The 26,593-nt window shown below is 40.9% G+C and overlaps 1 protein-coding gene across 3 annotated transcripts in view; it reads right to left on the reverse strand.

The window, feature by feature from the left end:
- Positions 1 to 14,344, reverse strand: part of DSE (dermatan sulfate epimerase) — a 34,602-nt gene extending 20,258 nt beyond the window's left edge. For all 3 annotated transcript variants that reach the window (XM_062570954.1, XM_062570955.1, XM_062570956.1), the window contains exons 1-3: positions 14,284 to 14,344; positions 13,534 to 13,611; positions 1,433 to 1,901 (exon numbers count right to left, since the gene is read on the reverse strand). In XM_062570954.1, coding sequence (XP_062426938.1) covers positions 1,433 to 1,848 — 416 coding nt within the window. In that variant the 5' untranslated portion in view covers positions 1,849 to 1,901; positions 13,534 to 13,611; positions 14,284 to 14,344. The remainder of the gene's footprint in view (positions 1 to 1,432; positions 1,902 to 13,533; positions 13,612 to 14,283) is intronic.
- Between the last annotated feature and the right edge of the window lie 12,249 nt (positions 14,345 to 26,593).

Here is a 26,593-nt window from a genome sequence, read left to right on the forward strand (position 1 = left end):
CAGCGTCCCCATTGCAGCCACTACTCCTATTGCCCCTCACTCTCCTATCCCAGTAAAGTCCATGTTTTCATCTTCCGAACTCCTCACAGTCCCCAGGGCACATTCAGGAACATGGGCTGAATGGCAACTGCTACAGGTGGGTGAGAGAAGTGAAGCTGCCTGAGGAAAGAAAAGGAGATAATTGCCAGTGGGTGTGAAAGGAGAAGGAGAGACCTTCTGCAGGGGCTCCCAGTTGCTAGACCCACTTGTATGGCTTTTCAGGCCATAACATAATTCTAACGCAAGAAAAAGGGAACAAAGAACCGAGGGCAGAGTCTTAGCAAGGTCCTTAGAGGTCATTTACTGAATGACCAAGAATGACCAGGCGTTTTTAGACTTCTAGCTAATCTTCAGGTTCCACATTCACTTAAACTGCAACTTGCCAACCTTGCAACTCTACCAGTGCACAATTTCCTACATATGCACAGAGGAAAGTAGTTTGCTAGAATTAGGAAATAGTTCAATGTGTTTCAGGACAAAGTATGTTAAATTCTGCCCTTATAGAAAGTGGGGGCCACAATGAGGACAGAGTGACTTGTACATGACAACTCATATCCAGGTGAAATAAATCCAAATATATCAAAATGTGAGTCACTCAAACAATTGCAGTATAGCTATGTATTTAGATGGTCAGCTATCTTTATCATGTCTCAGTGATAAAGCGCATAATATGATAGAGAAGATGCCCAAGAACTGCACAGCAAAGGAGTTGCAAGTCTAGGCGACCCTGCTTGAGCAAGCAGTTGGACTAGATAATCCCCAGAGGTCCCTTCCAACCTCAGCCATTCTGTGAAAATGAGCCTTAGACAGATACATGTTAGAGCATTCATGAAATATTTAACTGAGGAAACAATTCTGAAAGCGATTTAAAAGATGATGTTTGGAATATGACAATAAGCAAGAGAAAAAAATTTAGAAAAAAGGAATTTCACTTGAGCTTTTTCTATTAGTTAAACTCTATTACCAAGCTGAGTAGCTGTCACCTTTGGTGTAAATATAAATGAACACTTTTCACCAGACTGGAAAACTGTACTACATCTATCATTTTTAGAAAAGCTAGAGCGTCATTTTTACCTACACAAATTTTTATATTTTTCATATTTTCAATTTATAGGAGTTAGGATGATATACAAAGGGTCCTGGTTCCTTCTTGCAGCATTAATTTACAGTAGAGTAGGTCTAGTGATGGTGAAAAGCTGTGGGGCACAGCTAGTCTAAAAGAGGATAAGCGCATACAGCAAGTCAGTCACTGTTAAAGTGAACGTATGAGCAACTCAGCTAATTATGTAGACTATGACAGCTAATATATTTAAACATTTCACTCATCCACTCACTCTTTCAATTGCAAGCAGAGTTTATACAGCAACTTAAAAAAAAAAAGACAAAAATCTACCAACTAGGCTGAGCTGCCATCCTCTCCATGTAATCCTTGGCCATGTTGATGGCTTCGATATTTTCCGGGTAGAGCAAGCAGAACATTGCCAGGGCCCCGAGATTGTTGCCGTAAATTTCATTCCACCGAGAGCTGAATTCCTTCGGGTCCCAGGGAGGGAGGTACTCCAGGGGGTTCGACAACATGGTCTGCACCGCCTCGGTCAGACGAGCCGCGATGTGCTGGTGGGTGGTGGCTGCCTTGAGACGCAGACCTTCCACATCCCCTTTGGAGAAGTAGAGCATGGGGTAGCTGTCGTAGTTGGCATTGACAAAGGGAATCATAGCAGCTGGGTCCTCACTGGTGCTGTGGGCAAAGGCGATGCAAATCACATGTATGAAAAACACACTCGGGGCTCCCCGGGTGTGAGTCCTCATTGTGGCATTAGATCTCCAAGTCTCAGTGGGAGCCAAACCATCTTTGAAATATCCTAGGGCAAACAGATGTGTGAGAGAGTTAGAAGAAGAATTTATGAGAAAATATTCATTTATAGAGATGCTTTAAAGGAAATATAACTCCGTGTAGACTGAAAGAACCCTGTATATACATACATATATATTATATATATACACACACACATATAAGTGGCTTTCAAATAATTTTTCTGAGTCCTTCAGACAAAAGCCCTGCTGAACACCTGATCCTAAAGAAAAACTCGTATGCTTTGAAAAAAGTCCCTCCTTCCCTTCCCCATCTTTTTCAAGTAGCTGGTATGAGGGGAATGAGACATTCGGGACTCACTGATTAAAAATAATTGCAACTGTGCTTAATATAAAACATTGCTGACTGTACTGGCAAACGGAGAAGGGAGGGAGGGAAAAAGGAAGGAGCGAGAGCCACAGAGATTGTGTTAGCGGCAGCCAAGACTGCGTGCTGCATTGGCTGATGTTAACAGCTGGAGAGTAAAGGATAAGGAATGCTGGAGGTTTGTGCTGGGGTCATTTTGTGCTGTGCTTGTGCTCAAGGCCTCTAGTTCTGACACGTCCTCAGTTAGGCAAAAAAAAAAAAAAAAAAAAGGAAGGAAGAAAGAAAAAGATGACAGAAAGAAAAGAGGAAAAAGAAAGTAGCAGAATTCTAGAAAAATAGTTGAATTACCTGGCCTTTAGGGTGCTTAGGTTTTCTACATTGCTTTTATTTTTCTAAAGGGCCTTCCATTTTGCATGTGGAGATTTACTGCTAGCTACCAAGAAGGCTGAATGTTAAATTAAAGTGCATATTTTCCTTTATGCATGATTTCTCAAAATATGCTCAAATGGCAGATCTATACAGAGGTTAAATGTAAGTATTTAAACATAGAAAGTCACTTTGTAAAAATTGCCAACTATCTAGCCTAAACTCTCAGATAAAACATGGCCAGGATCCCCCCAAGGAAAGCCAGCAAATTCCTAGAATTCTTTGGAGGGGAAAGGTTACAGAAAACAGACCCAAGAGAGACAGTTTTATGTAAATAATGAACAGTAGTTTTCAATTATTAAAAACAGAAATAGACAGAAGGAAAGAAAACCCCCAAAACAAATATGAAATGTTTTTTTTTTTTTTTTTTTTTTTTTTTCCCCAAGGAAAACCTGTTTCATAGGATTCAGAAATAAAACTGGCAAGGAGCTAAAGTACAAAGCAACCTTTTACTTTTCCCCACAGCTCCCCGCATATAGACGCCAAAAGTTTCTGACAGAAACCTAGGCTGCTAAAACTTTAGCGACCCACATCCTGGTTCAGCAGTGTCGTTAATACGCACACGCACAGTGAGACCACCTTGTTGGCCTGGGTCCCTCAGCTACTGCTGGCTGCACAGACCGGTCTCTGGTCATTTGTTCTAAAAATTAATTTAGGAGCAAGTAATTTTGGCCGTGAAGTATGTCTTTTCTTGTGCATTCTTGCTTAGGCTAAAAATAATACTGCACCCTAAAACTGCATACCTAAATACATTACAGTGGACAGCAAAATTGCTTTAACATACTGTAATGCAAGATGACATTTTCATAGCATTCTAATGCATTTTGCAGATAAGTTTTACCCTTTTTTGGATATAAACTAATCATTACAGGACACATTATGCAGATCACCAATTACTTTATCTGGTAATATTTTACTATATCTACATATTCTCTCACCATATACACAGAAACATACACTGCAACTTATCCAAGCATACCCAGGTCTACTCATATTCCCATCAATAAATATTAAAACCATACAACAGCATATCTTGAAAGAAAGGAGGTAAAAACCAGCCAAACCAGTATATCATGTCTGAAAACATGATGTGGATTTTTTTAAGTTAAGAAAAAGGCTTCTAAAAACCGTATTTTTTATTATAAAAAGTTATTCTTAATTCTTTAAAATCAAGGGGAGAGAAAAGAACCACTTTTTTTTAAATGATGAAATACTTTCTGAAAAATAGACAAAAAATCCCAGTAACATTTTTTTCTTTTCTTTTCTTTTCTTTTTTCTTCAATCACAGTCATACATTGTAAGAAGTTTCCTGGACTACAAAAGAAAAAATACCAGATACTGGTAAGTGACTTCACTTTTCTTTGGTTTGATCTCTATGAGGACTTCAGCACATCAATAAGAATTAAGCATATGTCTAAATTTAGGGATAGTTTTAAATGCTCCCTGGCTTAGGGTCTTTCTGACCAGAGGTTATGGAACATGCAAGATAGTTTCCTAGACCTCCCTTTTTGTAAAGCTTGATACATTATCTCAATAGTCGATCATCACCAGGTATCTCTAGTGTTGCCTGAAATTCATAGTTCATATTTTCAAAATTCAACAACCTGCCTAATTTTTTCCTGTCATGCATGCATACATTTAATAGAGAAGGTAAACCCTTCTTTATACATTAGAAGAAACCTCCATACCACATTGTTTAGCATAACTGGAAAACTGATAGTCTTTCAGCATATTCAGAATCAAGGTCTGGAAGAAAGTCAACAGGCAGTGAAAAAAACAGAACTATGTCATTCTTATTTATTCTTGGTCAAATGATATTGCCACCCTTCCTACAATAGGAAGACAGCAGCCCATGGCAGCAAAGTGGCCAGTAAGCCCTCTTGCATGACTATGCAGAGCTTAGGCCAGCCTGACTGATGGATGGGAGGAGGCAGCTACCAAGGGGTCCCTCTTTGTTCCCTTGCCTCCTTTGTGGAGGCACCACCACAACCACGGTGAAAGAAGCACCAGAGGGGAGCGCTAGGGTGGCATGACTATGGCTCAGACCGTGCTACCTTCAGTGAAGAGATGCTCTATGCTGTCTCATCTGTGATATCCTTAAAAGCATGACTAGCAAAAAGTAATAATGAAAATCACAAAGCTCCACATATAATAAAAATGTGGATTTGCAATAATAAAAGTGTGATTAAATTTACAACAGTTAACAAGTAGGATGTTGATGTGATTAAATCACCCAGACGATGAGGAAATACAAACTACATAGCTCTGAATGTAGCCATGACAAATGACCCTCGTAGCGATTTCAAATAGCAGACCTGCCTTGAACCACAAACACAAGTTTTTCACTGACTAGGACCAGATTTGACCACATACTTCACCGACTTACGCTCCAAGTTTACTTGTCCAAGTCTGTCCACAGTCCAATGTATAATCATTCTTTCTCACTTCAGTAGCTGTCTAGAAACTAAACCGATTAATAAGGATATATATAATAATATAAATAAGGATATATATGAAACCACTTCAACATTTTTAAATGGAAGAGGCTGCAGAAGGGCAAAGAACCAAAGCACCATTGACAAGAGAATGTGACCAGAAACAGTAACATTTACTACCAGTGACTATTTAAAACTCATTACAATGGTATAAATGTACCAGCCTCCCCTCCCAAAACAACTTGAAGCAGCTGAAGGTGCTTTATACGTTAAACAGCTCCATACTTGGCTTAGTTAACTTATTTGCATACTGAAAATTAAAGAAATAGATAGCACTATTTTGAAACATGCATATGATACTTGATCATCTGCATAGTTTAGGTGAAGCCAGACATGTATAGGCAACAGGCCACATGAGCCCCAACTCCCCAACAGTTGGGAGTGAATTTGCTACAAGTTTATTTGATGCATAGGACTGGAAATTATAGGAATTTGGGCTTTCTGATCACTTACATTCCATAGTACCATTTTTTAAAGTTAAAAGACTCTCTTATTCTCGTATTACACTACATCATTACCAGCCACATCTTCCAACAAAAGCTTTAATAAGTAACTCAGCCTTTTCTGAAAATAAGGGGTTTTGATTCAGTTTGGAAATCAAAATCTGATACGCTACCAAAAATGAAAAGGAGGCTGAAGGATACTCGTCCATGGAAGAAAATGCTAATATGCCATGTCATTCAAAGGGGCTGTCAGTTCTAGACTGAAAGAGCAGTTGCCACGGTTTACACTCCATTACCAGCAGAAACAAACAGTAAAGAATATAATTTATTCTAGAAAAAGCAACATGTGAACGTTAACTATTTTGATTCTCCCTATCTACATCAGTGAATAGGTGTTCAACTGCAGCCAAAAAGTACGGTAAGACTGATGCCATTAACTGAATTGAACATCGGTACAGATAAAGTAAGCTCACCTAATGAAATTAATTTGATACACTATTCAAAACAAACAGGAACCTGCTTAAATTACCTTAAATTACCTCAACAAGGGTTTCAGTAAGAATTTTGTTCAAATTTTTAGTGAAAAATCTGTTCCACTTTAGGGAAAAGCAGCAAATCATCAGCTTCAGCCTGCAAACTTTGCCTCAGGAAATGATCCCTGAATTTCAACTCAATTTTCATCATCTTTGCATAACTTCTTGATAAATTATTCGTAGCGAAAGCACATTTGAGTCGAACGTAGTACTTAGTCTGTACTTAATTTCATGTTGAATTACACTGTCATTATACTTTTTTTCACAATTTAGACTGCATTGTAAGATCATCTTGTTAAGCCATTCAAAAGCGCTGAAAATATAGCAATCAATTGTAGCACCCACTCCTAATCAGGTAAGAGAATAATACATATTTTAGAAGAAATAGTCAGCAACTATGAACAGCTGTTGCCATACCGATGCCATGAAACTTATAAGTAATGTTACAAAGAAATATGCATGGTATTTTGTTCCATTAAACATTGAAGGGTAAGGATCTATTTGCACTGCTACTGACAGTACCAAAATATAACTGCTTGCCGCAAGGACTGGTAAGCTAGATCAGTGATGGAGCAAAGGAAACTTCAATAAAAACTATTTTTGGTACTTTTCCCAAACACCCCAAAACACTAGCAAATATTTTACACACATTGCAATTTAATTTGCTGCTAATAACAGGGAAAACACCTATAAATCTTGTTAAAATGGTGGTAGTTTTGCTTATACCAGCTGAGAATTATTTGCTGGTCCTCCCTGTTGTCCAGCAACTTCAATTTTACCATTCATTTAAATGTTTCACAAACACAAGCTTAAAAATACAAGAGTAACCAACTCATTTAACTGAATCCAATGACAATTAAGTGCTAAATAATGCAGAGTAAGCCCATGAAAACACACAAAGGCAATGGGGTCAAGAGAGACTAACTTCCAAATATCACCTTTCCCTTCCTATTAATTCACAGGAATATATCTGATAGCAAAATTAGGCAGGAGGCAGAAAGTGACCGAAAAAAGTATAAACTTATATTTATATTATAATAATTACAGCTAATCTACTGACCAAATTCCCAAACTGCATAGTTCACACATCACCAGTTAGTACTATTCAGTCCCTTTCAAAACTGCAGTGGCACCAGTATGGCAAGTTCTTACACCCCAAGACAACAGGAGTCAGAAATCCTCTCTCAATCACGCTTTTAGTTAGTTCAACAAAACTAGTGGCCATCTATCTCTCCAAGATGGGAGATGTAATGCTAGGAAAAGTGCAAAATCACTGCTTACAAATTTCAGAAATATCCTGTGAGAATGAAGGGTTACATTCATTCTGCAATATGCTGCAGATGGGACAGAAATACAGTGTATTTTCAGAAGTTTCCAGTACGCATGCAGAAGGTATCTTATCAGAGTATGAAAGTTTATTCTGGTTATTCCTTTCATCGAAAATGTTACTTGTGTGTTTTTCACCATGTACATAAATTAACATGGAATACACATACACACACACTCACATGCACACACTGAATGCATAACTTTTTTTCTGCCTCAGAAAAAAACAAAATTAAAATAATATGTATGCCCAAATCATATTTAACATGTAATTTTCTTCTATTTTAAATTCATTCTGTGATATAAATGCTTTCTCAATAATTTTTGGTAGCACTAATATTACTATTCCTAGCCCTTGCAAGGATCTTTCATTCTACACACTATTGTGTAGGATGAGTAAGAAAGTCATTTTCATCTACAGAAGGCTAAAGGCACTCATTCCCAACCAGTACAGACATGCCTATTAAAGCATCCAAGTTCAGTAAATTAAAGTTCAGTCCTTTCTACCATCAAAAATGCAAAACTAGAAACCACCATTTAAAGATCTTCTTTCCGGCACTAGCATTTTTTATTTCATTCTGAATGAAAAGAAAATTTCAAAATGCCATTTAGATAACTAGGAATATAATTATTCTTTGCAAAAATGTTTTCATGGAAAGTAATAAAGTTTGAAATATTTCATTTAGGCTAAAAGTACGTATTAACTAAGTTTGTTCACTCCATTAATGCCTCAGAAGTCAATCCTCGCCCGTATTGTAACAGAATGTAGGACACTGCTTGGAGTTGGGACTGTTACTGTGACAGATGCTACAGAAACACAGAACAAAAGTGCCTATAAAAATCTTGGTGATCAAAGAGATGCCAGATTAATCTGGCATCTGCTTAAAAGCATGTCTTTCTCATCCATGCAAGCAGACTCATTCAGGTAAGACATGTACAATTGCATTTGGAGGATCAAAAACCATGCAGAGGGTTTCATGTGCAAACAGCCTACAACCCGAACATGAAATTACCCGAACATTGTCTCACAACAGGAAGTCAGCAAAGGAAGAGATTATTTGAGGTTACCACGAGTGTGATCCATGCACAGATTGAGTAGTAGAACCACAAGTCCACAGGAAGAGCTGCAAAGCATTCAAAGTGTGATTGTAATGCCCAAGAGACTCAAAAAAGGACAAAAACATTAATCAGACATCTAAGTGAGGAAGACAATTTTATTGCTGTCAAAACAAAATTCCTTCTTGGGCTTAATCCAGCCCGCTCAGAAATATTGCATGCAATGGAACTGCTCTCACTTTTTTTCTTTTTTGGGGACTACTTACAGCATCAGAAATGTCTGACATAGAGTCTAGTGTTTCCAATTCTGATTTTAATTTCTGTCCTCTTTTCCAACTAACATTTCTTCATCAGCCTTGATCTTTATTCTTTCCAAATACTTGTAAATGTTTCAAGTTCCCTGGCCTGTTGTTCTCCTCTACTGTGTGTAATTAATAGCTTTAATTTTCCCTGATTATTGTTTTAATTGTCCTTCGTGCAATTACCTCCAAGATGTCAGAAATGAATAAAATGTTCCAGATGGAGTTACACAGAACAGTCCTCTCTCTGCGTATATCTATACCTACCTATAGACTCGAGCAATTCAAGATATCAAATAAATATTTTTATCTTTATTTGCAAAGCATTTCCACAGGAGGTCATATTAATAGAAGAGAACTCTAAAACATGTCACATCCTTCAGTTTGTATGGGATCAAAGCGCATTTTAACTATATTTCCATATCCTGTTAATGACTCAGTCTTGCACACAAAACCACTTTAAAAATATATTCATTGTTTCTCACTGTTAAAGTATCATGACAGCATGTAGGAGCACCAGCAAGGTCAGAGACACCTGTGCCAGTCAGTTTACAAATGTAGTAAGAAGGCTACAATGTAAACTGAAATCAATACTTGCTTTTATATTCTACAGGTATAATCTTAACATATGTGTATGTATATGACCCCAGATGTATTTTACCACAGAGGAACTACTCTTTCACTTGCTTCATGATAAATGCCTCTGTGTTTCCACATTGAAACTGCACTACCCTGCTGGTAGCCTCATCTCACTCTAAATCAATGTGCTGTTCATGTGTATTCATTACTGGTACAACTCTGATGTTACCGCTGCTACATTCATCTGTTATGTCATTATCTTTAGTTTCTATATATAGCTAGATATAGCCTATATCTAGACAGAGCATAGAGTTCATCTATCTATGTACCCAGATGCATCTGATTTTTTTTCCAGGCTTTATACTCAGACAGAATATAAAATATATTGTCATATAATTCCTTTGGGGTTATTACTGTCCTCAAGGCTGCCCAACATAGCTTTGACGAGAGTGCCAATTGCATTTTCATGGAAATAAGCCTGAAATGTAGATAGAGTTAAAAGGTTATATTAGGTCTGTAAAATATTACCACTCACAATTGGCATGACCAATTTGCTTCAGTAGGCTTCAACACATCCATTAAATTATAGCCTAATTTTGAAATTTAGAATTTTATAATCTTATTTCTGATCTTGAGTTGTACAGAGCAAGATTGGAGCCTGACACTTACTTAGCTCCAAAATTATATATCATTTTAGCCAAAATGTGATGTAATGCACCACTAGTAGAAGAATCAGATTCACCAGCTTTAAAAGGACAACACACCCACTCTAATAGTTTCAAACAACTTTTAAAATACTTTGATAACTCTAAGTAGCCATTTTATTAGAAAATATAAGATGGCATAAAAGGAATATATAAGACACTCTGCAGATTTACTATCTCATAAAAAAGAAAAAATAATCCAAAATGAAACAAAACAGCAAAACCAAAGCAAGATATAAAACAGGACAATGGTAGTGAAAGGACTGTAACTTTAGTATTATGTTTATCTGGTACTGAAACGCAATACTTACCTGAGTAAAGTGACAAGAATCTCTACAACTCCTTGTCTGCTCTAAATAATGCTATTGCTGATTCTTACTGTAGCCATTATAAGTCTATGAAGAAGAAAAAAAAAAAAGAAAAAAAAAGACCAAGCAGACAAGCAGATAATTTCAAGTTGTATATGTAATGTCCTCATTATGCCTGGAGATTTAATACCTGACTATGTCCCAGCAGCAGGTGAACATGTGATGTTAGCATCTGACAGGAAAATCTATTTGCAATGCTCTGTATTGCTCTTCCCGTGGTTCCCAGCATCGCCAAACCCCTTAAGCCAGGTCTATATTGCAAACACTTTGCTTCTGCTAAACTTCTACTGACAAAGCACTTATGAGAAAAGACACAGGTTACATCAGCAAAATTTTCTCTTTCCTATTAGGCTTTTATTTCCCTTCCACTATTCTTTGTTCTTTGTTCCCATCCTGAGCAAATAACTAAGTCCGGTAAAAGTGCAGTACACAAGGGTTCAGAGTTTTTGCTAATGCAGCTATGTTACTACTTCACCATATCCCTATTGTGCTTAGCTGTGCAAATAGAAACATATAATGCAAGCCTTGCATGAGAATATTTTGAATCTGTGGAGTAAATGAATTCTAGTAATTACATAAGACGAGAGGAAATTTGAATTCTTGATCTTGATCTTGATCTTGATCCTGCTTAGGAGGAAGAAACATTCTACCTTTTGTACAGCTGAGTATATACATCCCTGAATTTTTTCCATGCATTGGTACAAACAAATCTCAAAAAAAAAAAAAAAAAAAAAAAAAACATTTATAATACATGGTTACTGTCTTGAACACAAACTGGCATCATGTTTTAACAGCGTTAGGAGACTACACTACTACAGCTAAGCTCTTTAGCTAATTCAGATGAATGGAGACAGTAAAAAAACTGTAAAAAGCCAGGATAAACTTGCTGTTGAGATATCATATTTACTAGTTAAATACTATTTGGTAAGCAAAAGTCATACTCTCGTTCAGTCTCTAGACACCTGGATTACCAATTCTAAACCAGGAAACAATGGTAAAGGAAAGTTGTTTCCTTATTTTTTAAAATTTCTTTAAAAAGAAAGAAAGAAAGAAAGAAATATGAAAGAGGGGGGTTATTTCTTGCAAAATGTCCAGGAACAATAGCAGAAGTAACTAAGTTTCTTTCTGCTCATTGCTAGAATAAGTTGTGGCTGCCAGATGTGCAAGTTTCCACACACAGTCCTAGGAATGTGACTCAATTTTGACTAAAAGCAATCATTTCTGTGAGAAGGGACACTTCAGTTTTACAGCCTCTTTCAACCCTATTTCTCACTACTCAAACTGCTGGATACTAATAGATGTGACCAATTCTCCACTAGCAAGTGAGATAATTGTGCTAACCCAAAGGCTGTCTGGTGGCAGGAATAACTTTCTACCAGTGCTGGGCTAGGATGAATTCTCAGGTTTGAAAAAGGAGTATGCACTCCCTCTTCCTGCACCCGAGGAAGAGAAATGGAAAATATAGGCAGCATTTAACAAACCTTTAAAATTACCAAAGATGTCAGTCTAGAATTAGCTTTCAACAACTCCTTCTTATTATAGGTATATGCAACCTATGAAAATCACATCTAGCATTTATCCAGGCAGTAAAACACATTTTACTCTCCATTGTGGTAAGGTAACTAGATTTACTATCTAGTTAGAGCAGATTTACTAATTATATCGCATAAAAACTGACGAAAACTGATCTCCCTTGGGTAAAATAAATCTACCAATATTTACCGTAAGGAATTGATTTGTTCAATTCATGTATTTTTTCATTTGCAATAAGTATTTTCTATGACTGAAGAAGAGATTTTAGAAGAGATTCTCCATGAATATGCAGAGAAAAACCAGCACCAAGTTTATGAAGTCAATACCCACAGCACAGGATACAAAACTGTTCAAAAAATATTCTCACATCTTGTATTAAATAGCAGCACTCAGCTTTTCCTAGCAAAACAAAATTATTCTAAGTATCACAGTACTTCAAACAATGTCATCAATAAAGGCAGAAGAAATTTTTAGTGAAGAAACTCTTATTTTGAATAACAAGGAAAAAAAACATTCTGTTAGAGTACTAGCAGTTCTGTCCACTAAATAGCCTGTGAGAAGTATACTTTATTTTTGCTTACTAGAGGAGTTCACAGACAGCCAAGGAAATCCCAAACCCAAACTGGTACTTTGTTGACTCCCACTATAAACTTTAGCTAATTTAGGTCACACAAGAAACATGTAAGCAATGACACACAGTAAGAGAATTCATAGCTGAAATTATATTTAATGCTTCATGCATCCCAAAATCTCCAAGCAGTTATGAAACAAATTAATTAATTAAACCTCTCAACATCTCTGTAAAGCTAGCAAGTACATTTATTTGTTTCATGAGGAAGGAAACAGAGACATGGAAAGGCGGAGTGACTTGCCCAAGGCTACCAGTAAGAGTCTTTCAGAGTAATAAACAGAATCTGAATTATTGATTTTCAGTGCTGTTCTTCAGCTGCAGTGTTTCTTTTCTGAACTATTACACTGAGTTATAATGATTGTTGGCATGATAAACATAACATGGTAACACTTACCTGAGAATTTCTTTGTCCGTGTTTAGACTATATTAAAACGTTAATATTATTTTAATCACAATCGAATTTCCTAGAGTGACCTAAATCTCAAACTAGATGAGCAATAATTCTTGTATTTCATTCACAATTGTAAGTATTTCTTAATTCTCATTGATCATGTCCAGAAAGAAGCTATTCCAGCTTGAAAATACAGGAAAATATCACTTAGCTCTACATTTTTTCAAGAGGGAACATCTGTGATAGAAAAGCAAAGAGAATGGCTACTTTGCTGTATATCGAGTTGGACTTCAAGCATCTGCATGAGATGCACCAAATGAAGATGCACCAGTTTTGTGCAATACTATCTAAGGGAGTTGCAACTTGCCATCCTGAGGATTACGAGTGTACTTAAGGAGTTAATAACCGCAGTTCCAGGTCATTTAGACTTTTCCAACAAAAAAGAAAAGCTGCAGGAAATTGCAATGGGTAAATTACTCTCTTCCTGTCTCTCAGCTCCTCTAGGTGCAAAGTAAGGATGCTACCGCTTACCTTTCACACAGGCATGTTTGGAGGGCTCAACTCATTAGCGCTTCTACGAGGCTCGGAGGCTCTTGCATTCACGGTGCTCTGGGAGAGCAGAAAGCTGTTATAAGCTTCAAGCAGAAAACGCTACCGACCGGCACGTCGCCCGCATGCCCCTACCCAGGCGCTTCTCCGCCGGGCGCACGCCCGTGCGGTGCTGGACGCCCCCGGAAAGGTGCTAGTTGCCAAACGGCGGCGCCTTGACAGCGGCGAGCACCCGCCACCGCCGCGCTGAGGCGGGCTAGGCGCGCCCGCCCTTCGTTTCCGAGGGAAAAGTCGGGAGAAGTGGGTTTCTAACAGAGCGCTCCCGGCGGGATGCCCTCCCGGCGGCTCCCACCCCCCGGGGCGGCCGCCCCGCCGGCGAGGCACCTCCCGGCCGCGGCGCCGGGCGCTTCCCAGGGGCGCCCGCCCCCGGCGGAGGCCTCCCGCCGGCCCGGCCCGGCCCCGCCGCCGCCCCGGCCCGGCCCGGCCCGGCCCGGCCCTGCCGCCCACCTGCCGGGCACCGGGTGCCCCCGCGAAGCCCGGCCACGCGTCCGCCGCGTAGGGGCCGCGCGGGACTCACCCCCACTCCCACCCCCAAATCTGCCGGTCACCAGCGCCCCGGCCCCGCGCGGGGACCGCCCGCCGCCCCCGGCCCCGGGGCCGCCCGCCCGCCCGGTGCAGCGCGGCGCAGCGCTGCCCGGCGCGGCCCGGCGCGGCCGCCGCGCCCGCACTCACCGCCCGCCGCCCCGTCTGCGATCGGCGCGGCGCGGCGCGGCGCGGCTCGGCGCGGCGCGGCTTGGCGCGGCTTGGCGCGCCTCGGCCCGGCTCCACCGCCAGAAAGTTTCTCCTGCGAAGCCCCGGGGGACAGAGCGCGGTGGGGGGAGCGGTTTTCAACTCAGGAAGAAAGTGGCTCCCCCACCCTCCCCGCTCCACCTCCCGCCTCCCCGCCCTCCTCCCCCCGTCCTTACCTCTCCCGATCCTCCTCCTCCTCCTCCTCTTCCTCCTCCTCCCCAGCCCCGCTCCAGCCGGCCCCGCCGGCCCCTCACGCCATGGCGGCGGCAGCGGGGGCGCTCGGTGGGGACGGGGATCCGGGACGGGGATCCGGGACAGAGGCGGGGATTCAGGACGGGGACCAGGGACGGGAACCCAGGACGGCATCGGGGATGCGGGACGGAGATCTGGGATAGGGACGGGACGGGGACGGGATCCGAGGAGGGGATTCAGGACGCGGCTCCGGGACGGGGACGCGGCCGCGGCTCCGAGCGAGGCACGCAGCCCGCAAGCCGCGGACTTTTTGTTATTTCCTATTTCCATCTGCTCTTTTAAACACGGTGTGGCTGTTTATACAAGATATTCCCTGTGCAAAACACAAAATCGTGAGACACCGTGATCATTCAAGCCGGGACATCCTAATATTTTTTGCAGCCATTCAATTGAAGATATTTAGGTAAGTAGTATAAAAGAAGGGGGAAAAAAAGGCAGTATTTTGGAAAGGTCTGTATTTTCTTAATCAGTGAAACCAAGAAAAAGTCTGAAATCGAGAATTCTCAGTGTTCGTTGGCACTCACATGCTGAACAAGTTTTCAGACTACTCTCCTGGGAACAAACAAACAAAAAAAAGTTTACATGTGACAGGATGCTGCCCAACTATCTGAAGTTTACATTTTCCAAAGATTATTCTTCGTTTTAGTAATCTGTTCAGTGGTGTTACTGAATCTGCTACTGGGCTGTTTAACAGTGCTCATTTCTCCCTAATTAACAGAGACTCTTAAAAAAGCTGCATTTTTTGAGGATGGTTTTAAACAGGCTCTTCATGGCTTGCAGCATGACTTCCTGTTGTTCTATCAAGATTAATAAACTTTTAGAAACTATGCAAATTTATATATTCCCCTTCACTCCTTCTTTTTGCAGCAGTGTCTATCGACAGTCTTAGCGTAATGAATAGGGAGCCACAAGCAGTTGCTGCATACTCAAGGAGTAATGCCAGAGCCTGGAATGAAGCCTTGCTTTTTGCTAGTAATGACATGCCTAAAAGCACCAGGTGCTTCAGCTTCAATCATGCAAACACTTAGTTAATCATTAGAGGAAATGTTTCTAAACACTTATTTGAATATTACGTTACATTACTTTGATATTGCAGTTGCAAAATATTAATGTTGTGACACACAATGTGCCTGAGAAGAGCTACAGGCAGCTGGTGAACCACTATTTGGTCTAGACGTGGCTGAAAGTGCAGCTCTACTGGGATTTCCAGTAGACATCAGGATGCCTAAAGTGATGAGGATGGAAGTGTCTAAGCAAAGCATCATATCTATCTGCATCATTAGGTATTTAAAAGTGTAGTTATCTAAGTCTAAATAAAATGGAATTAGACCTTGCAGTTCTGAGCAGCATAATGCCTGAATGACTTTTAAGTCTGGACCTTAGTCTCTGGCTGTATCTGTGTTTAAGAGAAGCTACACTGTGCTGCACTGTCAAGATGGGCAAAGCATGCTGTGCTCCCTTGAAGACTGCACTCCCATTTCTTTTTCATGGAGGAAAAGCTGAGGTGTCTTGGGTCTTGCTCTAATATGGAATTAGACTGTGGCGGAGATACATAGCCAGACTGGAGAGTCCACTAGCCTCTCAGCCTCAGTCCCTTGTATGCAAAATGAGGTTCACTCTACTTCCCAATAACTCACAGAGCAGTTATCAAGCTAAATGAATGCATTGAAAGTTACAAGAGGATCCAGAGGTGCCTAAGAAAGGTAAGATCTTTCCTTTCTAGAATAATTTCAGAATTATCATTAATAATTTCCATTTTACATCCTGCAAACACTGTTGACTTCAACATTCCCCTTAAAATTAACAATTACTGATTCTGGCATCCCTACAGAATTATTGAGTTTTCCATTCATTTATGCTTATACAGAAGAGGTATAGAAAACTCCTTCCACTCTAAGCAAGTAAGGCCTTAGCTTGACCACTGTATCCATTTTCAGCCACCACATTTAAGATGTGGACCAGCTGGAGAGAGAATAGAAATGAGAATGCTTGCAGGTCTAGCAAGCATCATTTACAGGTAAAGACTGAAAAAATAGCTTAAGGATGAAAAGACTAGAGGAAGATACAATAACAACCCATAAAGGCTGCTGAAAAAAAAGAAAACAATCTCTTCTCCACATCCACTGAGAATAATATATATAAGTTGCAGTAAGGCAAATTTGAGCTAGACAAGAAAAAAAATGTAACTGTAAGGCTAAATAAAGCTTGAACTAGCAGGAGTGAATGTTGTCTGTATCCCTGGAGGCCCTTTAAAAGTAAATTAGACAAATATTTGACAGGAACAGTTCAGGTCTAGAAAGTCTGTCTGACTGATCTTGCCTTACACCATGGGGTGTGGACCACATGACCTGTCAAGGTCCTTTCCAGTCCAGTTGCTATGATTATGTTCAAAATGTTGCTTGCATGGACAATAAACAAGATCGTGGCTTCTTTCTGATCGTTGTGTGCCCTTCTCTTCTTCAGCAATGGGAATAACCTCCCTTGCTAAGGTTGAGCTTATTTCTAGAATATGCTTTTCTTGCTGTGTGTTAGTGAATTTGTTCCTACTTGCAGTTCCTGACATCTGGAGCAGATATTTTGGATGGGATCCATCATAAATTTTTCCTTACACAGAGAATATGTCACACACTTTTGCCCTACATATTGCAGATACCTATATCTGGTCATGTTAGACTCTCCTTATAACCAGCAGAGTAAAATAAGCTCTTTTAGGGCACAATTCATTTGACCTGTTTCAGACATCTCCTTTAGGATGTGACAAATCATGCCCCCAAGCTACTTATTCTTTCCACCCACTATGAAGCTGGTTTAAATGTCTGACTCAGCAACTCGTCATCATGTGCTTTCCACTCCATTTGTGTTTCTCTATCCCTGCAGTCTCTCATTCTCCTTGAGCTCCCGTACATCAGAACCTCCTGCTACCTCATTTTATTTTTTTCCTTTCTTTTGTACTGGACAGGTGCTACTGAGATTAATAAATTTTGTAGCTATGATTTTCGTAAATTATACCATGTAGCACTGAAGTATATAGAAAACTGACCTCTCAGGTGGCGCTACTCCAGAAAGAATTTTGGTAAGGAGCTAAATTTACCTTTTGGAGCTAAAGAACATTCACTTGGCTGGTTGTGCAGAATATGCTTCATGGAAAATGTTTGAAAACTGTTCTGGTCAGAAATTACTCTACTGATATGTCACATGCTCTATAGTTATTTTTCCTTGGCCTTTATGACAAGCAACATGTACAGCAACGTGAAATACCTGATGTCTTTGTGACTTAGCCAAATGTATGAGGGGGATGCCCCTTTCCAGCAATGGCAATTTTTTTTAAGTCACACACATAGAAGTAACCATTTTAGACACAGGAATATATAGAGTACATCTTTAAATTGTCGGCCCATCAAAAACTTTGTAGGTAGCCAATTCTTGGTGACTGGATCTTGACAATATCTATGTGTTTTCCCTCCTCATAGTCAAGTAATGTTTGAGAGGTGAAAACCTCCAGGATGGCCCTGAGGATGGCTTTGAGCTCAAGGAGAGGAGGGGGAAGGTGCTGGATGCAAAAGGGAAATTCTCTTTATTTCACCGCTGCTTTGACTGGCTGACAGGAGGACAAGAAGAGGGAGTGAGCAAGCACTGCTGTGCCTGGGTGGTGAGAAAGACAGACAGTGGGGTGGTGCAATGGCAATGATGGAGGGCTCATCCTTTTCAAAAATGACAAGAAATGTCTGCTGACCCTTGGTAGGCATTTTTAAAGCCTCTGATTCTCAATTAGTTGTGAAAATGTTGGGTTTTTGCCTTTATTTTCTTTATGACTGTGGATATTTGCATAAAGAGGGAAACTTTCAGTCTGTTTTACATACACAGCCTTGTCCATTCCTGCCTTCCTGGCTGCCCAGCCTATGCAACAGCATTTTTTCCCTCCTTTTATTTTTCTCTATATTTTTTCTTGGGTACCTCCCTACCTCTGAGGTCCTATTCTCTGTGCAATCTTCTCAGTATCTAGTTTCTGTGTAAGAGACACTTCTACTTTTATCACAAAGTTGCAACGCTCTTCAAATGAAAAGATAGAAAAGTCTCCAGCTTCTTTCACTAATTCTCCAAACCTGTTGTCTTCCTTAGGACTGTGACCTTTGTATTCCCTTTGTCCATCATGTCCAGCTGTGAGGAGATCTGATTACGTCTTAGTATTGTGGGCTGAAATCTTTAAAACAAGAGCATTAGGTCGATCTCTTCTTATACTACAGTTGCCAATTTGGACATTTGCGTAATACTGACCCTGCCCTGTTTCATCTGGGCTGCTTTCCCCAGCTGTCCCCCCAGGACTGTGCTAGTGCCACATGGAGGCAGCTCCAGTTTTCAAATTTTGTCTTAATTCCAGCCTCATCTGGGGGAATTTTGGCCTTCTGCTCTTCTCCAGGGAGGGTGTGGACCAGACAGTGTCCTAACTTGTTACTACTGTGTCTTCTAAGTTTATGAACATGTTGCATGATTCATACCATTTACTACTCAGGGAGGGATTTTGGGCCCTGGCTCACTCTGCAGGCAATGGGCAGAAATAGTCACAATTCCAAAATTAGGTACCTTTAAGGAGTGGCCTGAAATTAACCCCCAGTATCAGAAAGAGTTGGAAATTGGGGAATCTTTTGTGATGCAAAGCAGTTTCCCCCACAAGGAGAAAAACTATCATGCTGTTTCCTATGGGTCTATCAGGTGCCAGGTACATCCATGGGTCTGGAAGAAGGCTTTATTGCAACAGATGTTCCTTCATTCCTCTGTCTTCTGCTACACATGTGCGCACTGGAAATGCTGCTCTTTCCCGCAGATGTAGTCTTTTACTCCTCTACATTGTGGCAGCCAAAGTAGCAGTAGGGTAGCTGGAAGGGGAAAACACTAGATGTGTTTCCTAAACAGCTCTTCTTTGTATGTAAATGGAACATCTTTCTCTGCTTTACATTTCCTTTCTTTCCCTCTTCCTTGCACTCACCATGTGTTTAGCCTGGTTTAGCCTGAGGCCAGCAGACAGAAAGTCAGATGAGAAAAAATTCCTGCTGATTGCTGAGTGAGTGGGAAACTGCAGCATCAGTAACCTCAGCAAGGGGAAGTAAAACACTGGTGAAAGAGTACAGATTCATGGTCTTGAATATCTCAGGAAGAGAGCAACCTAAAGCAGGTACATGGGTGATCACTGACCCAACAAAAAATTGCATCTATCATCTCTCTATGCCTATTAACAGCAGAATTCACTACGACAGCAGTGAGGACAATGTAATTTTTATTACTTTTTTCATTGCTGTATGTCTGTATTTAGGTTTATCTCTTTCTAGCAGCTGTCACGTCACTTAACTATTGTGCTCCTTCTTTAGTATCTCCCCTTTTCTCTTACAACTGTCTTCTAGTGTATGACAACATGTTGGGGGAAGGGGGTAGGGAAAGGGGGAAAACGTGGCTTTTCATTCAGCTGAATTTGTTGTTACTTTGTTCTCAAATGTGTGAACTTTCTCAATATATCAATACCCCTTCAGTATTTCTGTGATGTTATAAACTGAGCAGGATCCCCTGGGGAATACAAGCCATTAATCCTCACAGAAACCTAAAGACAGACTTAGTAAGTGCTCCTTTAGAACTGCTACATTCTCTCCCTTGAATACCAGATATGTTGCAATGGTGTTTTCCATTTGTAACACACTGTTTTAAGTGAACAGAATTTTTAAGATTAGAATCTACCTATTTTATGGGATATGCACTTGATATGCATAAAGGCAAGCAGATAACTGAACAACTATTGGAATTCCTGAAAATATTTAGAAGATATTTTCTGACCCCCCCCCACTTGCCATATTCTTCTGCTTCATACTTCCATTTATTTCTTTTGATCTTCCTTACATTAGAGATGTGTAAATTAGAAAGGAAAAAAAAAGTATGTCCTAGAGATTGCATTTGAACTTGTTTCTTACTCTCCATCTCTGTCCATAATCATCAAGCTATGATTTGTTGTATCTCAATTACAGCCAAGACTCAAAGGCAGGATATTAAATCAAACACAAATGCAGGCATTAGAGATTTATTTCTCTTTAAAGCTGGTAAGGTGATACTTACATATGCAGCATTACAAGATACCAGAGTGATCAATTCTGCGTACTTGACTGGAGGAATGGTGCCCACCAAATTGGTGCTTTCGTTGTGGTCATATATATACTCCCTAAAGACAGCTCCATCTCTGCCCTGAGTTACAGGGGCATCGTTAGGTTGTTGTCACAATTTTGCATTTGTAATTGGTTATTGTGTGTATTGCTCTGGGGCTTCTGGTACCATCCTGCTCCTGGGCTTTCAAGGCCCCTGCTATCTTGTACTCTCAGGGGCACCTGCAAGCACTCTGTGACTCTTCACTTTTGCACGTTTGTACTCTTGGATTACTGACAGCTCACCCTACACAATAACAGCTTCTACATACATAAATACATACATGCATACATATATATACACATATTTATACATTATAATGCTTTTACATTGACTTTTAATAATATCTATCCAATTATGATATTAATGATTAATATCAATTTAAAAAAATCTTTAAAATCTGTAAAATATCAGAGGAAATATTAGGGAGAGGAGAAAAGACATACACAATAGATATATTTTGTTAATTTTTATTAATTGCAATATATGCTAACCATCCCTTCACTGATTTCCTCTAGCCTGTTGAGCTATTAATGTCAGCTTATGCTGTATGCCTCAGCTGTATCCTCCTCAAGGATCTGCACTCCATTTTTCATCACTTGTCTACCAACAATTTAGAGATTAGAGATTTTCCTGCTTACCACCTAAAAGTAATTAGTTTATTCAATTGACCAAAAAAAAAAAAAAAAAAAAAAAATTCATCATCCTGTGAAATGCAGGTCATTCCCTTAGGCTCTAGGCTCTCAGGTGATAGGGTCCTTGCCATTAATGGCTGTCTGTTTATATGTATATATGTGTGGGAATATATGCTCACATATACAGGCAGCTTTGAGGGACAAAGCAGGGATGAAAGTTCACAGTTGCTATCTGTCTCCAACACTGTGACAGCTGCTTCAGCTGCAGCTTTTGGAGTGTTCTGTCAGCGTAAGATACAGAATTTCCTGACTCTCAATTCATAACATCATATTTCTTTTCACAAAATTCAAAATGACTTCTTCTTCCTCTAGATAACTATAATTTGCAGACTGCTCAGCATCTAGGAACATCCATTTAAATTCCCAGCATAGGCCTGAGGTCCCAGGGAGATGGGGTAGCAAGGAAAAATGCCATTCTCAGGTATCATCTGGGGAGAAGGCAAGAAGGAGTTACTATATTCACAAATAGTTCTGTTCTGCGGAGATGGTGAATGGAGACTTTAAAAGCCAAATTTTTAATGTAAATTTGCTAGGCATGTGGAGTCAGAGTTTTCATAGCTGTGTTAGCGTTGTGACAGAATAAGCCCTACTGAACCTCTAATGGACGTATCTTCCTAAATGTTACCCTCAAAAATATCAGTCATGTACATTCTGGAGAAGAACTTTTTTTTCTTTCTCCTGTATACACAATGTAAGATATTTTACTGCTATTTTCTTTGTTCTTAAACAGAAAGCTAGTTATTCAGCTTTTTAGGAGAAGACCCAACCGAGCAGTCCGTTCAGAACAGCTAATCCTCAACCAAAATCACTTTCTGAGCGACCGAATCTGTTCGGACTAGGCCACCCGACCCGCCGGAGACGGGATGCCGCGCGCTACGCCGCTCGCGCTGCGGCCGCCGCGCTGTGCACGGCCCCCTCCCGCTGGCACCGGGGGCTCTAAGCCGTACGGCGCTTCTGAAGTGGCTGTGGTGGTTTCCCACCCCAGGGCAGATATCTAAAAGTCATTGTAACCGAGAGACAACCACGTCCAAGCTCCGGCAGCGTGAGTGGGAAGCAAGTGGGGAGCGGGAGCTTTAACATAGCTCTGATAAAATTAGTTTAGCTGCGGCGTGGGCAGCAAGTTAGATGTGACGCTTCAGATGTTAGCCCGTTTGTGAACCGTGACAGCTGGTCAGCTTCAAAACCTCTGCGGTCTTGCAGTGCATGTCAGAGAAATGCTGTGGGCACCCACCTCATCCTGAAAAGATTTCCTTCGACCTTTGCTTATATTCAGTCCTGCTGGCCCCAATGCTTTCCCTGCTTCCTTCACCTACACAGAGAAATCCTCGGTTTTCCCTGTGAAGATGTTTGCAAGTTTTTCAAGCTGAAAATCCCCTAGTCTGTCTAACTTCCTGGATTCCATCTTATTTTGGACCTAATCCATGGTCTGTTCTTAAGTAAGTATTTCTATTTGTAATGGTTATGGAAAAGACTTGGTTACAAAAACGGTTAGGAAAAGATTTATTTCTTGCACTAAAAGTATTCAGAAGAAAATCTCCCTTTTTTAATATATATATGTATTTTTCTCTCTTATGACTCACCAGGGAGGTTTGACATTTCACTTTCTCAGAACTACAGAAAACAAAATTGATAATTTATTGATAATGAGACTGAGATTTTTCCCTCAGTTTTCTAGGTCTGTTACATGCTGCTGAAAGGGAGGGCTCTTTGGTAGTTCTTAGCAATAAAAGTCCGTGGTTGCATAGCTCTACAGAGATAAGGTCCTTGTAGCTTGACTGAGTGTTTCCCTTTCTAAATCTGATTTTATGCTTCAGGTAAAACAGTATCTTCCTCCAAGTATGTGTACAGAAAGAGAAATATTTTGTTTTAGAAGACAATCACTTAAATATTCCAAGTAAAATAGCTATTTTAATTTTACCAGAAAGCTTGTCTTGCTCCTTCCATAACGTTGAGAAGCAACAGGCTTTCCCATGCCATACTCCTTTGCCAAGAAAGTTCAAAGATATAGAATCATAGAATCAGTAAGGTTGGAAGGGACCTCTGGAGATCATCTAGTCCAACCCCCCTGCTTAGCAGGGTCACCTAGCATGGTAGACAGGGTTGCATCCAGGCGGGCCTTGATTATCTCCAGAGAAGGAGACTCCACAACCTCTCTGGGCAACCTGGTCCAGTGCTCCATCACTCTCACAGGGAAGAAATTCCCCCTCACGGTCAGACGGAACTTCCTGTGCTTCAATTCCTGCCCATTGCCTCTTGTCCTGTCACACGGGACAGCTGAAAAGAGTTTGTCCCTCTCCCCCTGACACCCTCCCTTCAGGTACTTGTACACATTGATAAGATCCCCCCTCAGTCTTCTCTTCCCCAGGCTGAAGAGGCCCAGCTCTCGCAGCTGTTCCTCATAGGGCAGATGCTCCAGCCCTCTGATCATCTTCGTAGCCCTACACTGGATTCTCTCCAGTAGCTCCATGTGTCTCTTGTCCTGGAGAGCCCAGAACTGGATGCAGGACTCGAGATGAGGCCTCCCCAGGGCTGAGTAGAGGGGCAGCATCACCTCCCTCCACCTGCTGGCAACACTCTTCCCAATGCAGCCCAGGAGACCACTTGCCTTCTTGGCCACAAGGGCACATTGCTGGCTCATGGTCAACTTGTTGTCCACCAGCCCTCCCAGGTCCTGCTCTGCAGAGCTGCTTTCCAGGAGGTCAACCCCTAGCCTGCACTGGTGTATGAGGCCCTCTGGTGTCTCAGCCACTCCTCAGTCTGGTATCATCAGCAAACTTGCTGAGGAGACACTCGTCCTTTTCTCCAGGTCATTGATGATGAAGTTGAACAAGATGGGAGCCAGTACTGAGCCCTGGGGAACTCCACGAGCCACAGGCCTCCAACTAAACTCTGCGCCTCTGATGATGAGCCTCTGAGCTCTGCCTTTCAACCAGTTCTCAATCCAGCTCACCGTCCACTCATCTAACCCACACTTCCTGAGCTTCTCTAGGAAGATGTTATGGGAGACAGTGTCAAAAGCCTTGCTGAAGTCAAGGCACACAATGTCCACTGCTCTCCCCTCACCTACCCAGCCAGTCATTTCATCATAGAAGACTCTCAGATTGGTTAAGCAGGATTTCTCCTTGGTAAATCCATGCTGGCTATTCCTGATCACCTTCTTTTCCTCCATATGTCTAGAGATGACATCCAGAATGAGCTGTTCCATCACCTTTCCAGGGATGGAGGTGAGGCTGACCGGCCTGTAATTTCCTGGATCCTCCTTCTTGCCCTTTTGAAGACTGGAGTGACATTGGCTTTCTTCCAGCCCTCAGGCACCTCTCCAGTTCTCCAGGACCTTTCAAAGATGATGGAGAGCGGACTGGCAACAACATCCTCCAGCTCCCTCAGTACCCATGGGTGCATCTCATCCGGGCCCATGGATTTGTGGATGTCTAGGCTGCCCAGAAGGTCTCTAATCCTATCCTCCTCAACCAAAGGAAAGTCTTTCTGTCTCTGGACTTTCTCCCTCATGTCCAGGCTGCAGGATTCATGAGGGCTGCCCTTAGCAGTGCAGACTGAAGCAAAGAAGGCATTCAGTAATTCTGCCTTCTCTGTATCCCTTCTCAGCAGGGAGATGACAAGGAGATGCTGCATGTTAGAGATGGCAGATCTGCTTCCTCTGCTTCCTATTTCACAAAATAATTAATCTCCAACTTGTGTACTGTATTTCCTTGATTTCTAAAGTAACAGTGAAAAAGATTGTTAAAAATCTAGCAGAAACTCAACATACAAAGGTAGGAAAATCAGAGCTCATATTATTTTCATAAGTCACTTCAGGCAACATGAGCAGTGTTAAAGGCTATTTATTTGATCTCAGATAGATAATGTTCAGAGCATTAAGGGCCATTGCAGGGAAAGGGTTAGATCAGTGGTTATACACATATTCTCTTAAGTCCTAGGGCATTAGATGGCCAGTTCAGTAACCTCACAGTGGGTCCTGGTACCGTTTGGCATCTCAAAAGATACACCCATCACTTGCTCATGTAAGCAACCCTCTTTTTGTGTTATCATGCCACTACTTTATAGATTGTTGGTCCCTAAGTAGATTAGGTTGGTTGGCATCACACTACGCTGGACAACAGCTGGTTGCTACTTATGCTAGTTTAAAACAGTTTGGGATTTCTGGCTGCTGGTGCTTATCTCCATCATGGTTATCTTAGTTTACTAAAGTTAACTATAAAGTTACTGAAGTTCAAATGCTGCCCTTTATGGTAATCTATTATTTTTTTTTTGTTTCATCTGTCACAATATTGTGAAACTCTACAACACCTAGCCCAGTTCCAGGACTGGGCTGCACCTGCAGGGCAGAGCGGCTCCCCAACTCCTGCCTGTACCTGAGCTTTTGACTTTCCTAGAAATTGCCTTAGAAATCCTTCCAGAGCAGCTGCCTTATCACATACGCTGGTCTCCTGACTACTGGGGGGCTCAAATGAGCTAAAGAGCTCCCAGTAGCCTCAGAAGCCCCATGTCTAGCGATGCCCTTTAGCTACCACGGATAACCTATCTGCATTTGTTTATTTAACCATGCTTTTACCCACTGAGGATTAAGAAGCCTTTAATTTCCACAAGTCCTACTCAGGAAGCAGTTATGAGTGAGCTCTGCTTAGCATCAAAACTGTCTTTTCTATAGGTATACAGAGTAGTGTATTTGGTTTGGATGACACATCTGTTCATTTTAAGTGGGTCAAGATTTGCTTTATTTTATGCTGTAGCCTTAACCTCTCATTGCACTGATTTGTGATCATTTAGTCTTCCTTTTTTCTTTTTCTACTATAAAGTAATGGAACTTCTGAGAACATTTTTTTTTCAGAAATAAATTCTCTTTATTTTAAAATTCAGCAGATATGTTTCATACCAAAATAGATGACAAAAGAGACTTGGTATTATTTTCTTCTTTTAAACAAAACTATGATTTTCAGGGCTATATAACCAGACAAAAAATTTTTAATGAATCATTACAACTTGCCACATCATTTATATCTCCCTGCTGATACCCAAGATAAATTTTGCAGGCACGTTAGTGATCTTTCTGTCAATGGTGTCTCACAACATTCCAAGGAATTTGACAGATTCCCAAGGATTCAAAA

This window comes from Rhea pennata, chromosome 3, assembly GCF_028389875.1.
Source record: "Rhea pennata isolate bPtePen1 chromosome 3, bPtePen1.pri, whole genome shotgun sequence".
Classification (NCBI taxonomy): domain Eukaryota; kingdom Metazoa; phylum Chordata; class Aves; order Rheiformes; family Rheidae; genus Rhea; species Rhea pennata.